The sequence below is a fragment of the Polyodon spathula genome, chromosome 1 (assembly GCF_017654505.1).
Source record: "Polyodon spathula isolate WHYD16114869_AA chromosome 1, ASM1765450v1, whole genome shotgun sequence".
Taxonomy (NCBI): Eukaryota; Metazoa; Chordata; class Actinopteri; order Acipenseriformes; family Polyodontidae; genus Polyodon; species Polyodon spathula.
In genome coordinates, this window is record NC_054534.1 from 17,375,035 (window position 1) to 17,391,412 (window position 16,378).

A 16,378-nucleotide genomic window follows, 5' to 3' on the forward strand; every position below is an offset into this window, starting at 1 on the left:
GATTAGGGAAAGAGTACATAATAATATCCAAGTGTTTGGATATCCCAGTGAGCACAGTTGGATCAATAATCAGGAAGTGGATGCTGCATCACACCACCCAGGCACTGCCAAGAAAAGGCAGTCCCTCAAAACTCAGCACTCAGACAAGAAGGAGACTTGTGAGAGAAGCCACAGAGAGGCCAACAATCACTTTGAAGGAGCTACAGAGTTCAGTGGCTGGGAGTGGAGTAATGGTGCACCAGTCAACCATATCAAGAGCTCTGCATAACACTGGCCTGTATGGGAGGGTGGCAAGAAAGAAGCCGTTACTCAAAAAGTACCATCTGAAAGCATGTCTGGAGTTTGCCAGAAAGCATGAGTGACCCAGCTGCGATGTGGGAAAAGGTTTTGTGGTCAGATGAGACCAAGATAGAGCTTTTTGGCCAAAACTCAAAGCACCATGTGTGGCGCAAACCTAACACTACCCATGCCTCAAGCCACACCATCCCTACAGTGAAGTATGGTGGTGGTAGCATTATGCTGTGGGGATGCTTCTCATCAGCAGGGACTGGGCATCTTGTTACAATTGAAGGAAGAATGGATGGAGCAAAATACAGGAAAATACTGCAAGAGAATCTGCTTCAGTCTGCTAAAAAACTGAAGCTTGGGAGGAAATTCACCTTTCAGCAGGACAATGATCCCAAGCACAAGGCCAAAGCAACATTGGAGTGGCTCAAGAACAAAAAGGTGAATGTCCTACAGTGGCCCAGTCAAAGTCCTGATCTCAATCCCATTGAGAATCTGTGGCACTATTTGAAAATTGCGGTCCACAAGCGTCGTCCAACCAACCTGAACAACCTGGAACAAATCTGCCAAGAAGAATGGGCCAAAATCACTCCGACACTGTGTATAAAGCTGGTACATACTTACCCCAAAAGACTTAAAGCTGTTATTGCAGCAAAAGGTGGCTCTACCAAATATTAATGTGTGGGGGTTGAATACTTATGCAAGCAAGATATTTCAGTTTTTTTATTTTTCTTAAAAATATTTCCCAACATAAAACCAATGTCACCTTACAATAATTGATTCTGAGTTTCAGTGTTTAAAAATAAAATATCAAACAGAACGAAATTTCAATGTACCATTTGTAATTCAGTAATATGAGAGAATTGGTCAGGGGTCTGAATACTTTTGCAAGGCACTTTGTGTATATACAGTGTTTATCCTTCACTGCCTTCATTAGGCAGGAGGGTCTTTGAGGTTGCATGTTGAAATGACAACAGAACTCACAGAAGGCACAAGTGTTGTTCTCCATCCATCAACAGTCCAAAGCACCCTTTGACTATTGTTGCATAGTCCAATTTCTGTGGGTTTTTTTTTCCAATTTCTGCATATTTGTAAATATTTTAGCCTTTTAGTCTTGTTCCCCTTTCTTAACAGAGGTATACTTACTGCAGCAAATCCTTTAAGTCCTGATTTCAAGAGTGACCTTCATACTGTTGATTTGATGGGCTACGACACCTGTGCCTTCTGCCAGTTCTGTTATCAATTCAATGCTTGTCTTCTTTCTATTCCTTAGGGATATTATCTTCAAGTACTGCTGATCCTTGTTAGACAGCTTTTTGGGTCTTCCAGTCCTGGGCTTGTCAATTGCACATGTTGTATACCAGGGAAGCTAGTAACCCTCTCTCTGCTGTATTTTGTATTATATATAATATATATATATATATATATATATATATATATATATATATATATATATATATATATATATATATATATATATAACAAAAGAAAGTCTGTTTGGGCTTACGCTCATTTCTCAAATTGATGCACCAACCTTGATTTATAGATTGAAGTCCAAAAGACCAATTGGTCGCACACTCAAAATCAGGACAAGATTTACTGTAGTCTTTAAAAAAATATTTTCTTCATTTTGTTAGTTAAAACATGTAAAAGACAAGAGTTAGACTACTACATCTCTGCTTTCACTATGCTTTATTACAATGGTAAACAGTTAAAAGGGCAATACTGTTTGGGCATGTTCAAGAAAGAAGAATGTACTAGTTGAATACAAAATGTATGTTCTGCAAAGGAATGCAGACACCCTGCCAGGAAATGTTTGTTGCATGTTTCTGCTACTAGACAAGTAATATCTGAAATCACTGTGGTCACACTTGTTTGTAACTGTTCCTGAAAACCCTGGAAAAAAATTAATTAAAAAAATCAGAAAAGTTCCAAGGAAAGAAGAATGACTTTATACTAGCCTTTGATGCTGAATAGATGCTGTACAATGGCCAAGGAAAACAACCTGTACCTGAGGACAGGTTTAGAATCAATCCTTTCTTTCTGAAATTACAATAGAACATGGCATTAGTAACTACACATTGTATTACTCATTAAAAATACACTTATTTTTGGTCTTTCTAACACAATTACTTTGTTCTCTCTGTCTAGACTCAGTAAGCAAAATACGAATGTCAACAGCCCTCTCTTAGTGCATGGGTAGAGAAACATGGGTGAGGTGTATTGTTAGGATGTCATCTCATTTGTATAAAGAGGAGTATCTGAAAAGCTACATCTTTTCAGCATTATTTTGGCAGAGCCATAATTATCAGAAATAAGTCTGACTGTCTCATATGTCTCAATCTCAGCCTTTAAAAGATTTCACACCTTCCAAAATGTACCGTTTTCATAACTTAATCATAATATTAACTTTCTGACAGAAACACTGTTTTTCCTTTTCACATTTTATTTAGCAACACAATAAAAACATGTGTTGTTCAAACTTAATCTGCAGCACACAGAAATCAAAGACACATCTATGTGTTAATGTAAACTGAAGGAGAAGCATTGGCAAGAGTTATAACCAGAGAAAGACAATTATCCAATTCTATTTCCATACTATGATGGAAACAGTTCTATGCCTTCGGAAGTTGATGTGCAAAAAATAATTCTCTCAAATGTGTACGGACATGTCATGGTAAAGATCACCCGATAACAATTCTGAAACACGCTCTTGTATAAATGCAGTTGGAAACCATGCAGTGCTATCCAAATGGGGCTTGGTTCAGTTTGAATTATGTACTTAAACGACAAACTGTAGAGTATGTCAAAAAAACTATGTTATGTCCTAAAAAGGACTACCTTAAATACAGTTTCTGGATCTATTTTTCCACTAAAAACACCAAAGACCATCAGACCGTACAATGCAAATACAGCATAATATAAGGAACTAACAGAGGTTGGACTTAATAGGGAGCTGGTCTTTATTATTAATCCAAGAGAGGTTCTATTGAGTTACGTTAAATTGTTGTTTAAATTCTCCATACTGTACTGTTAGAAATTGTGATTGAAAATGTTTACCTACTTGTAATTTGCAGACACTCTTTTACAAGCTAAATCTCTAGTTGCACATGTTTCATTGTTCACTCAAGCCAGTCATACTATAGTCTTGACTATCATACTAGAAGCTCATTTAAAAAATAAATAAAACTATGAAGCCTCTTATTTGTTCACCATTCATCTCGATAAATGCTGTGGCGTCCATTTTGTTGCTAACTTAAAAGGCAGCCAGTTCCTGTGGAGCACAGTAGTTTTATAGTCAACTAAAATGTTTGTAGTTTATTTTTTTTATTTTTTTTACACAGCACTCCTTTCAGTATTTCAAAACTAAACTTATTTTAAAAAAAACTAAATAAACCTACCTCTTTTCCATATGTGGCAAAATGATCTTGGACATCTGCATTGGAATAAATGTAAATTTTCATACTCAAACACTCTGTGTTAATTTTTATTATTTGTGTCTTATTGTATTGGACAGTGTTCTGCTTATTTTTAGATCACAAATTACTCAACTGTGTTTCTACAAAATGTGTCCAGGCTGGCATACTGTGTGCTTCTTTTCAATGATCTGGATCATGCTCTTATTTGTATCTTTCAGCTACACCAAATCTAAAGCTTGTCATAACCCATTACTGTTAAGGGTGCTATACTCTACTCTTGTGTATCTGTTACATCAAGAGGATCTTACACACCATTTATTGCACTTAATTGCACTGTAATTTCACAAAGACAAAACATTGTTGAATATTTACAGTGCAATTATGTTAAAACATACTGTATATATTGCAAAAATATTTGTTTTGAGCCAGATTACTTTCTCCATGGGAAAAATCATGGAACCAATTAAATGTAAAGATCCTAAATACGAATCTATAGTGCGGTAGCAGGATAAATGGACTAAAAGTCCAAATGTATTTTTAAAGTCTCGGTTATATTATTTCTTTAAAGCTTCTGAGTAGTGCAATAAACAGTTATTATTGCACAATTAATATTACATACCATTACTAAAGACTTCATGTTGCAGTTGATGAGGTTTGTTATACCCTACATTTAAAATAAAATAAAATTAAAAGGAAAATATTTACATTATAAATAATATTAGCTTAATTACTTGGGTAGCGCCACATTTGTTAGTAATTGGTTAAGATCCTACGGAATGCCTAGAGCAAAAAAAAAATAATAATAAAAAAATCAGCACATATAACATTTTAATGAAATGATTGTTAAAATGCGATAATTATTGTGCTTTAATGAAATAATTATTACGTTACAACACAATAATTACCTAGTGAAAACAGAAACAAGGTCAGTGCCAGTATTTTGTCAGTCCCAAATCTCCACGTACTCGCTTGGGACATCCCTTTCTTGATTTCACAGCCTTCACAAATAACTTGTTACTTCTGCCCGATCACTGTTAGCTGCATATGCATCTACCCAAACCAATCTAGAATATCCATCAATTGCACCGTTACTGCAGATTCCATAGGGTTTCAGTTTACCATAGAAATTGAGATGCCATAGAAAACCAGGGCCTGAGCTGTGGTATGTTCTGCCTGTCAATCGAATTATGTGCCTAAATTGAACACCTTGGGAGTCAATAATATCAAGCAACTGTCTAACATCATTCTGGCTGACGACAAATGCTTAAATGCATTTCAAGTGCTTTCATCTGTATCCACGCAATTGTCCAGAGGGTTCAATGTATTGTATTAAACACAGCGGCGCGTCTAATTCGTCAGATTGGTGTTTTCGCCTAAGTGTTATACTGCATAACAATGATATCCAAATGGGCTAAACATTCCAACATTTCCTTATGGTTCAGGTCTAATCCAAAATAGAATTGGATTTTATTTACGACATCAGCCATGCGTGACAGTCTCTTTGTGAATTTGTACTTGTGCTAGTGGGTTATTGCATTAGTCAGCGTGACGTTCTGAAGGAAGCCTGATATCCGTTTTCACCAGATAATTATCATGTAATAATTATTTAGTTAATGTAATAATTATCACATTTAAGGAAATAATGATTATGTTCTAACATGCTGATTTAATTTGTTGCTCAGCATGGCAGCTATAAGCTTCTGCAGGATCCAGTAATATATTTGAAACACATGCTTATACAAATCCATATGAATTGGTAGCTTCTTTATTCTGCAAACATTTTCTGTAAGATTTCTGTACAATTCATTTTTTCCGGTTTTCTCTATGTTTCAATACTAAACTTAATAAAGCAATACAAACACTACACTAGACAGAAATGTGCATGAAAAAAAACATGGGACTTCAAAGACATCAGTGAAATGACGTCCTCGGTTTCATCTCCCGAGGTAATAAATAGTCATTGAACGGACTCCTCAGTCTCTTTTGCATCGAACACACGAATGCAAGTGATGTGACCTTGCAAGGTTGGTGGTCATTTTGTCTTTCAGGGAACCGGGGGTTACATCCGTAACCTATCATTCCCTTTCAATTCAAAGATGACAGCCAAAACAATACTTTTGGGAAAGTATACAAAAGCCATCGCGAGGGAGAAAGAGCAGACAGCATATGAGGGACATCTCGCTACCTCCATCAAGTGTTGGTGGTGTGAGTGTGCAACCACAAGGACCCTAGTGCCTACTGAAGACATAGAGGAATCTACGACATTAAGTCGGTATAATCTGGTAAATTTATGAGTAGCTCAGCTAGCCGCAGTACAACAAGGCATTTCTAAAGAGGGCCCATGACGCAGCCACACCTCCTGGGTGGGGGTAGGCCAGCATTAGTATACTCAGTCGAAACCGCCAAGCAAATACTGAGAAAATACTGAGTCACTGGGAACATGGCATGCAGATATGGCTGCTAGGTACACTTTCAACATACAGATCTTGCAGAAACTGTAAAATAATTGCTAAAGGGAAATAAATGAGATTACGGCCTCCAGCCATGCACCAATTTTTTTTAATATTTCCATTTCTAGGCCTACAATGCTCTCGTGGAAGAAGCCCTAGCGTTCTGCAGTGTACCAACTACTGCATCTGAGAACCCTAAGGCGGAGAGACGGTCCTGTTCAGGGGCCAAACCGACAGCTGGAGTCTGCTTGGTTCTGGGTGCCAGGGGGTTGCCTTTTGCCTGACTGAGGAGATCCATCACCTCCCCCTTACCTAGGCATGGGAGGGGAGCATTGCAGCCATCTGTCGAGATGCCTCTAGCGCTCTCTGAGAGCACTGCAGTATCTCCTGTACCACTCGTCCAAAAGTATGGCCAGAGATATCCAGGAAGGCAGACTTGTCCGCATCTGGGACCCTTGCCTGAGACTGCAACAGCTGTCTGCATGCCACCACTAAGCCTGCCAGGCTTCTGCCCAGGGCTTGCCCTTGGAAACCCGACATCTGTAATAAAGTGCCCAAGACCACACATAGCTTTGAAGCTAGTGGCTCAGGAAGAGTTACAGAACGCAGTATAAGCCTTTTTTAGGTGGGCTTCCATGAACTTGCATTGGCCGTTAGGGCATACAGGATCCTTGGACATGCCTCCTACTAGAAAGCGCATCCTGTGCCTCCTCGCTCATCACATCTTGCTCTGAAACGTCTGGAGTGACCACCGGCAGAATTTGGGTCTGCTCCGGGACAGACGCTAGTGGTGGAGCTGGGGCAGACGCAGGGGAGAGAGCCTGCTGCCGGTCCAAGTGCTGGAGTATTTGGGCCATCTAGCGCTTTAACTCAGCAATGTCCCTCGTCTGGTCTGCATTTCTCGCTTGCTTCCTACCCCTCGAGGGAGATCTAGAGCGGTTGCGAGTCGGACAGGCTGGAGCCTGCACATAGGGTATACTCTGTGCTAGACTCGAAGACAGGCGGAGGGAGGAGACCTGGAACCCCAAGGCTGTGCCATCCTACTCTGCAGCGTCTTTTCTTTGGAACCGGTGCAGATAGGACGTTCTGCACTATCTGCCAATGCAGCAGAGGCATGTTGTATGCCCAGGACCTTAACGCACAATGTGCGTTTGTCCTGGGGTGGGGGGGGGGCAGATTCCACTTGCAGGACTTGCACGGGTGAAAGGCCGACATTGAGGCCAACTAATGCCGAAGTGTCGAGGCATTGAAGCACTGGAGCATCGACAGAGCCGAAGCACAGAGGTGTTGAGGCTAAAGCACCAAGGCACTGAAACTCGAGGGAATCGAGTGTGTTACTGCAAGAAGTGATTTAGGACCAAGAGTGGCGATGCACCAAGGTGTCGAGGCCCTGGGGCACCAAGGGTGTCGAAGCACTGAGGCATGTCGGGCACTGGGGGTCTAGGGTACTAAGATCACCGAGGACACCGCTGCACGTGTCGAAGCGCAGAGGCGTTGAGTCCTCGAGGCAAAGAGGTACCGAGGCTACGGAGCACCAGGGACCCAAGGGTCTTGAGGGTACTGGCGCACAAAGCCTAAAAGCCTCAAAGCACCAAGACGTAGAGTCCTGGAGGCACACAGGGTGTTGAAACACTGAAGTACCGAGGCTATGGGGCGCCAGGGCCCCGACGCGCAGCATTTAAAAGAACAGAAGGCGTCGAAGCACCAAGGCGTAGATTCCTCAAGGCACAGAGGGTGTCAAAGCACTGAGGTACCAAGGCTCTGGAGCAGCATTGCTCTAAGGCACCAAGGGCATTGATGCACAGGGCTCAGAAAGCCTTTAAGGCGTTGAAGCGCCACAGCATATAGTCCTTGAGGGACTGAGGATGCCGAAGCACAGAGGCTACGGAGCACCGAGGCATGAAGCCACCAATGTTGTTGAGCACTTGAACACGATGGCACCGAGGCATCAAGGCTTTAGTGTGCAAGGGCACCGAGAACCCAAGGGTACCGCAGGCATCGAGGCCTAGACACTGGGGCGCCGAAGCACTGAGCACCAAGTACCGAGGGCTGCTTGCAGTCACACAACCAGGAACAGCGCATAGCTTGCAACTCTGTGGAGTGTAGCCTACAGACAGTTGCACTGCAGTCACAAAACCAGTGCAGCGCGAAACTTGCAGTGGAGTGGTGCAGTCTCCAGTGTCATCTGGCTAGCGTGCAGAACACAACTGGTGCAGCGCATAGCATGCAGTAGGGTGGCACAGCCTACAGATGGGAGGAAAAAAGACAGGAGAAAGAGAGAGACTCTCTTTTTTTTTAAATAGATAATAATAATAATAATAATAATAATAATAATAATAATAATAATAATAATAATAATAATAATAATATTATTATTATTATTATTATTATTATTATTATTATTGGACCTACACACCGCTTTATGGGTGAGTGGTATGAATGTGCGTAGGGTCTGCTCAACACTAGCCTAATGGAGGAAGCACACAGTTGTTTTTTTTTTTTTTTTTTTTTTTTTAAAATGCAAGGCAGTAGTACAGACACTCAAAGCAAGCTAGAGTGTAAGGGTGTTTTTTTTTAGTTTTTTTTTTTATTTTAACTGTAAGCAGTAATGAAGAACAATAGTAATTAACAAGTCAACAGCGGCGCACAGCAGAGCTGGGCCTCGCTGTGGGACCACGTTCTCCCCTCTCAATTTTTACTTTCAAACAGCTGCAAAAGCAGAGGAAAAGACAGAAAGTATTTATTTTATTTTTTAAATGAAAAGCAACTTGTTTATACTCACCCTACCAACCTGTTCGTGAAAGGCAAAAGAGACTGAAGTCTCTGTGCAGTGACCACTTATTACCTCAGGAGGCGGGACCAAGGACGTCACTCTACGGAGGGGCCTATCGGCAGCTTTATAAAATGCTCAGTAAATACCTGACAAGTAATCCCAATCCCAAAAGTACTGTTTTGTCTTCAAACTGAAAGGGAACCACAACACACCTATCCAGCTTTTTGGCTCTTAATGGTTTATGCATTAGTCAGTAAATAGAAAGACTGGAAAATCTCTACAATACAACCTACCGTGTCAAGATTTTCCACATCAAGAAAACGACGAGGCATGGGGCTAAAAAGCATCCCAACATTGTTGACTAAGAACAAAAGGTAAAAAAAAAAAAAAAAAAGGATTTGTTCTAAATAAATTATTAAAAATAGCTAAATCTGAGTGATTCACTACTACTACGACTACTACTACTACTACTAATAATAATAATAATAATAATAATAATAATAATAATTTGAAACCTTGTTTGAACATAAATGTATTCTTTTCTTTGGAATTTTGGCAAATAGCAAACCTGCTTACAGTATATGGGATGTTCAATGTGTTAAATGTCAATGACATTCAGAGACTTCACTCTGCAAAATTATAAAAGTAGTTGCTGCTAGTAACGTCCAAAGTCTTGCATCTTATTTGGTGTTACATGTTCAGTGAAACTCTGATCTTGGTCTGAAGCAAGATCGAAATATGATCAGATTTTGAGCCAAAACTGAACTCAAGATCAGCTCTAATCCTTTTAGTGCAACCCACTACGTCATAAGATCAAGATCGGATCGCAGTTTTAGTACAATCGGCCCCTGGTCTGTAAACTTTAGATTCCTCAATCTGTCCTCCTTGGTCGTTGGCATTGTGACAATTATAAATCACCAGAAACCAGACAATCACAGAGCAGCATTTCCAAACATTCCTATACCTCTTATCTTGTGTATAAATGTCATCCCGTGCAAAGAATAATCTGTATTTTAAAAATAAATAAAAACATTTATGTAAGGACATCCTCCTAATAATACATTGTGTACATTTTGTATATTAAATCATTTCATTCAGGGATTATTTTACATGGCAGACCTTTACTTTCATTGTCCTCAGATGTTTTTGCAATATCATTCAAAAATCATACAAAGTAATTGTAAACACCATGACATCTGAAATATTAGCAAAGCCCCTCCTAATTACCATATAATGACAACCCCTGATGCAGCACATGCTGTCAAAATAAAAAGGACAGGAACAAGTGAATTTTTTTTTAGGAATAATAGGGCTACTATGACAGTGTGTTTCCTCTATTTAGGTTGTAAACATTGCCATTGAAACATTTGTCTAAATGTAATGGAATAAGGAATTTAGCAATGAAATGTTGACAATAGAAACACATACCCAAAATACCAACATCAAGGCCCTTTAGATTGTCTTCTATGTTTTCATAAATATCTTCTCTGGTAAAGTCTGATGCGATTACTTTCACACTTCTTCCAGTGTCATCTTCTAATGAAAGAAATACATAATAACATTGCAGTGAAGCACAAAGGACAAGCAGACTTTTGTTTAATCCACCAGAACAAAACGCTCCAAAAACATATTTTCTATCATGACTTAAAAGGTTGTAGCTAACAAAGTAATTCCACAAGTATTACCTGTTGTGCATTTCCATTCAATCTACAGTTTTGAAAAACACATGGTATAGCAAATACAAGAGCAGGGCCCTGGCAAGAGCAGGTGGCACAAATGGCAAAATGAGACAAATCATTCAAACTGTACAAAAACAGTTAACAAAAGCATAAAAACAGTAATACAAAATAAAGGCATACAAAAGTAAAACAATTTACATGATCCTGGTCATATTCAGAATTTTACAGGTTTAAAATATTATAACTTTGTCAGAAGTATGGGATGTGCTCATGTCCATGGAATCAGTCTATTAAAGGTAATATTGTTTTGGTTACCAGTCGAGAACGACCTTCTTAAGAGAAACACTACCTGTGTATAGAAAATGTTAGGTTATTACCAAAACCCTGGTTTCCTGAAATAGGAACATTAACCATTACAAAATGGGCGTTTCCCTTTTAAGACACCCGGACTGAAAAACGCTACAGCAAAGACTCTCGCTAGAGCAGGATGGCACTGCTGGGGCTCTGCTCTGCAACCATAAGCAGCAGTGACCACTACAATCATGCCATTTTCTTCAAGATTGCGACCATGAACACCGCGGCCCCGAAGTTAATAGTTAATATTCCTATTTCAGGGAACCAGGGTTATGATAATAACCTAACGTTCCCTTTCAAGTAGGTTATATTAACCGTTACAAAATGGGGGAGTATACCCAAGCTGTCGCAAGGATATGGCATACAACCCAATTTACTAGTAACAGCTTGTGCGACAGTAATGTTCCAACATAATATTAAGATGGACTCATCTCTAATGTTGCGATGTGAGGGTGGACTGTGACACCGTCGTCAGTACTCTTGTGCCAGAACCAGAACCAGACTTCTGCGGGTCCACGACAGCTGATAGAACCTGGCAAACGTATGGGAGGAAGCCCACACCACTGCACTGCATATGTCCTGGATAGATACGATTTCTCAGGTGGGGGCAGATTAGTCAGTTCATACGCAGTCTGTACTTTGCCTGTTAACCATTTGGATAGACGCTGCTTAGACAGAGCCTGTCCATGGGACTTAGCCTTGTAGCAAACAGACAGCTGCTCCGACTGCCTCCAGCTTTTATTCCTCACCACACAGTATGCTAACGCCCACACTGGGCAAAGCATATGGAGCTGCAGTCCTTGTCAGATTGGAAAGGAGGGGGATGAAAAGCCTCCGAAACCACTGACTGATTAATGACGAAGTATTTGGCAGAATCTGAATCGAATCCTGGATTCCGTGCATCCCTATTTAATTTGTTGTTTTGAAAAACAGCAATTTGAGCAAGAGTGGAAGAACAACATGCCAGTCAAAGTATTGTTAGCTACTGCAATTCCGGGAAAAGGTAAGAGGTTGAGAAAGGAATGTTTTACATGTTGTGGTAGGCCGGATAACACCTTGGGCTGTGGCACTATCCTGCCAAGCATGTAAATAAAATACCATTTTGTATGGCTTTTATACACTGACAGCATTAGTCTTACTGACAACACAGTGGGTTTACCCTGCCTGCTCAAAATAATTGTCAAGTACATCACTTACCAATTTCCTTGGCAACCTTAATGAGCTTCTCAAGAGTTCTACTGATGAGAACAATATTCATTCCACGCTTTGCAAGCTGATAAGAGAAAACAAGTGAATTATAAGACACAATGCCAATTTACATTATTTTAACATTTCCCTGGCAGTGTAATAATCATCCACAATGCCATAATTCACCCACACCACTCACATCCTGACAGACCCATGAAGATCTACACAGTTACACTTACTGGGGCGTGGTCAACCTTCTCCCAGGCACACCCAACACAAGCACACTACAAATAAAATTTAAAATATTTGCAGTGTTTCTGAGAATTTGTAATTCAAACTGGGCTAGTGGATGTGAATGGAATAGACACCTTGCATTTTGATGAATGAAATATCGTTTGATATTCATTAAACTCTTCTAGATCGTTGTTTTCTTTATTTTTTAACTAATAATTTTTTTGCACCTAAAAGTTATTTAAAATGTAATAAAGAGAGATGAAGAAGAAAACAGGGTTGCATGAATGTTGTAATGTTAACAACATGTCATAAAGTGCTTGTAAAAGCCTTGGTGGTCACACCTTGTAAGTGGGTTAGTTTTAGACCTTGTGTGGAAGTAGATAAAGGACCAGGGTTCAGCCACAGTTTCAAAAATAGATACATTTTATTGGCATGTGAATGTGTGGGTTGCAGAGCGTAGCTAAAGGGTGATGCAGGTGCTCCAAACAAGGACAAACACAGAGTTCACGGTTCAATTTCTTTATTTAATTTTCTTGACCGTCTCCTTGGCCGGTCTTAAATAATGCTGGCTCTACCCAACAATGGGTATTGCCAGCGCCAAAACAAGGGGTTGCAGTCCCAAAATAATAATTACAAAAAGTACAGACACAACATAAACACAGACACGTCTCCGGACAGTGCATGCTCTTAGTGTAGGTGCAGTACTGGAAACAGTGATGCTGGTTAAGTGCAGGTGCAGTGAAGTCCAGGTGAATCGCTGGCCCAAGGCTGCAGCTCACAAAATACTTAACTCAGATTTCCTCCCATCAACCACAAAGGAACCGATTATGTGGTCACGTCCCCCTAATGTACCCTCAGCCCTGTCCCCTCCGGAAGCTAGTTCAATCATGTTTTCTCCAATTCATGAATAAAACTTTTTTTACCATACTAGGGCGATGACTCTTGGTACCGTGATGCCCTCTCTTTTCTGAATGGCTGGCTTCCGACTGTCCCTGGAATGAATTGCCCAACCATTCAGTACAGGGCATGCAATTCCTGCTGTACATTGCTCTCACTGGTCAAGAGAGAAATTGTTCATTCGGATTCATTCGCTCTTTGTCACCTGGCAGCACCAAGTTTTCATCAAAGCCAAAAGGAAGAATAAACAAACAAATGTCCTATCTTCTTTACACTCTTAAATCGGACAGGTCAGACAAACTGGACCATCTCCCACATTACACCAGTAGTTTCTGTATAATTCTCTCTCTCTCTCTCTCTCTCTCTCTCTCTCTCTCAGAGGATTGTGGGAAGGGCTTGCAGAGAGGTGGAACGCCGGTGCGGTAGGACCGGGAAATTTAAAATTGTATTTATTTATTTAGTTAGTTTGATAGTTACTTAGTTGTTCTTTTTGGGGGTGAGCGGGAGGAAGAGTCGGCTCCTGCACCGCAGCCGCAGAGCGAGCCTGTGCTGACCGAGGAGGGGGCGATCCAGAAGGAAACCGGAGCAGAACCACCAACACCACGGCCTCGCACAAAGAGACCCAGCCGCAGTCTGTCACTGACGGGTTCAGAGGATAATACCGCTACTACTGAGAATGGTGAAGGATCATTCAAGGTAGTAATGAAAAAGACACGATTTCAACGGAAGGCTGCAGAGCTGCCGGATGGCAGAGCGCAGCCAGTGCAGAACTCCGAACCCGTGCAGACAGGGAGACTGCGGGCTCCAGGCGGGGCGTCAGTCCCTCCCAACGCGAAGGAAGAGAGCACAGCGCAGGGTGAGCCGGGCGCGGTGCAAGACTCTCCGCTAGCTGAATCTCAGCCGCCTGAAATAGTGACGGCTGTGGCAGAGACCGGTGTCGAGGAGTCGGAGGGAGCTGCGGAGGAGCGGATTCTCGGGGGCGAGCGAGAGGACAGCGCGGATGAGATGGAGGGGGAGCTCTCTGACTCCTCGCTTATCTCAGACATCCCTGATAGCCAACCCGTCAGTAAGAAAAAGTTATACAAGCTTGAGCAGGTAAATGACTTTATGATAGAAACAAAAGGGAAAAGGGGAGTAGAAATAGAGAGTTTTTTCCCTGATCTAAGGTTATTTCTCCACTCCGCTCACGTTATAACAAGGAAAGCCACAATAGAAGAATTTGATCAGCCAAAACGTTATAGATTAAAAAAAATTGTTCAGAAAATTAAAAAGGATCTTAAAAGTGGTTCAAAATCTCTTGTTTAAAAATGGCTGTGTTTTATGAAACTTCTTTTATTACTTGTTTTAGTGTGTTAGTTTTTTTAGCTATGATGGAAAGGTGCGTTTTTATTTCTTTTAATCTAAACGGCTGCAGACAGTCTTTTAAGAGGGCGCAGCTAGTCGAGTTTTTAGAGCAGAAGCAGGCGGGGGTGGTGTTTCTGCAGGAAACGCACTCGGATCAGGAGAATGAGGAGGCGTGGCGAGCGGAGTGGAAGGGGCTGTGCGTGATGAGTCACGGCGCTAGTACTAGTGCAGGAGTAGCCGTGCTTTTTAAACCCAGCCTGGGGGCAGTTTTACTAGATATGGATGAAATCGAGAAAGGGAGGATTTTAAAAGTAAGAGCTAGGCTGGGCAGTACAGTGTATGTTTTTATTAATATTTATGCCCCCAATAGAGGGGGGGAACGAATTTTATTTTTTAAGAAATTAAAGCAAGCTCTTTTTAATATTAATAATAACGATGTGGTGGTAGTAGTAGGAGATTTTAATTGTACTGTTAATTTTAATATTGATAGAAATAATGATGAACCACACCCTCAGTCCTCCAGAGAGTTGGCTGCATTGTTAGAGTCCAGTGACCTGGTTGACATATGGAGATGCCTGCACCCCAGTTCAAGACAATACACCTGGTCTCAGTATCACACAGACTGTGTATATAGAGCAAGACTAGACCGGTTTTATACTTCTAAAAACGATTTAAATAAATTTATCAAAGCAAGAATCATCCCCAGTAGTCTCTCTGACCACCACTGTCTATTAATTACAGTAATAATTCAATCAGAACCCCACAGAGCATCTTACTGGCATTTCAATGTAAAATTATTACAAGATGTAAAATTTAAGCAACAATTCAAACTTTTTTGGATAATTTGGAAAAAAGAAAAAGCACAATATAAAGATTTAAGACAGTGGTGGGACATTGGCAAAATACAAATCAAATGTTTTTGTCAACAATATACTATAAATGCAACCAGGTCACTGAACACAGCCGTGAGAGAACTGGAGTCCAAAATCCTCCTCCTAGAGGAGTTTAAATTCAGAATTTAAAGAACAGACCCTGGAGAACCTAAAAGAGCAGAAAATCGCGCTGGGGAGCTTGCTGAAGGAAAGAGTGAAGGGGGCAATTCTGCGTTCCAGATTCAAGGAGTTGAGAGACATGGGTGCCCTCACTAGTTTCTTCTTCATCCTGGAGAGGAAGAGAGCGGACAGTAGACAGCTGTGTTGTATCAGGACTCCTGGTGGGAAAGAACTGCACACCCGGGAGGAAATCAGCAGAGAGGCGGTGCGTTTTTACAAGGAACTTTATAATAAAGAACTGTGCAACATAGAGGACACTGAGCGGCTGCTCCAGGGGTTACCCAGCCTCAGTGAGAAGGAGCAGATTCAGCTGGACGCACCGCTGACCCACCAGGAGATGACCGCCGCTGTCAAGCAGCTCTCCAGCGGAAAGGTTCCCGGGATCGATGGACTGCCAGCAGAATTTTATAATAATTTCTGGGATATAATGGGGGAGGATTTGCTCCAGGTTCTGAGAGAGAGCCTCAGCCACAAGGAACTGCCTCTTAGCTGCCGTAGGGCAGTGGTTACACTGCTGCCCAAGAAGGGAGACCTATGCCAGCTTAAAAATTGGAGACCTGTGTCAATTTTATGTTCTGATTTAAAGATTTTATCCAAAACAATCGCTAATAGATTAAAAAGTGTTATTGGAACTGTAATACATATGGATCAAACATATTGTATACCGGGTCGCTCTATTTTTGATAACTTGTTTTTTATTCGA

General features: G+C 41.0%; 1 protein-coding gene across 4 annotated transcripts in view; it reads right to left on the bottom strand.

The window, feature by feature from the left end:
- hsd17b3 (hydroxysteroid (17-beta) dehydrogenase 3) overlaps positions 1-16,378 on the bottom strand; it is a 33,267-nt gene that overhangs the window by 3,014 nt on the left and 13,875 nt on the right. Inside the window, exons 3-9 of one of the 4 annotated variants that reach the window (XM_041248779.1) lie at positions 12,158-12,233; positions 10,356-10,463; positions 9,892-9,933; positions 9,221-9,288; positions 4,324-4,368; positions 3,687-3,721; positions 2,247-2,328 (exon numbers count right to left, since the gene is read on the bottom strand). In XM_041248779.1, the coding sequence (XP_041104713.1) occupies positions 2,247-2,328; positions 3,687-3,721; positions 4,324-4,368; positions 9,221-9,288; positions 9,892-9,933; positions 10,356-10,463; positions 12,158-12,233 (456 nt within the window). The remainder of the gene's footprint in view (positions 1-2,246; positions 2,329-3,686; positions 3,722-4,323; positions 4,369-9,220; positions 9,289-9,891; positions 9,934-10,355; positions 10,464-12,157; positions 12,234-16,378) is intronic. The other 3 variants (XM_041248796.1, XM_041248788.1, XM_041248803.1) reach the window with 3 other exon arrangements.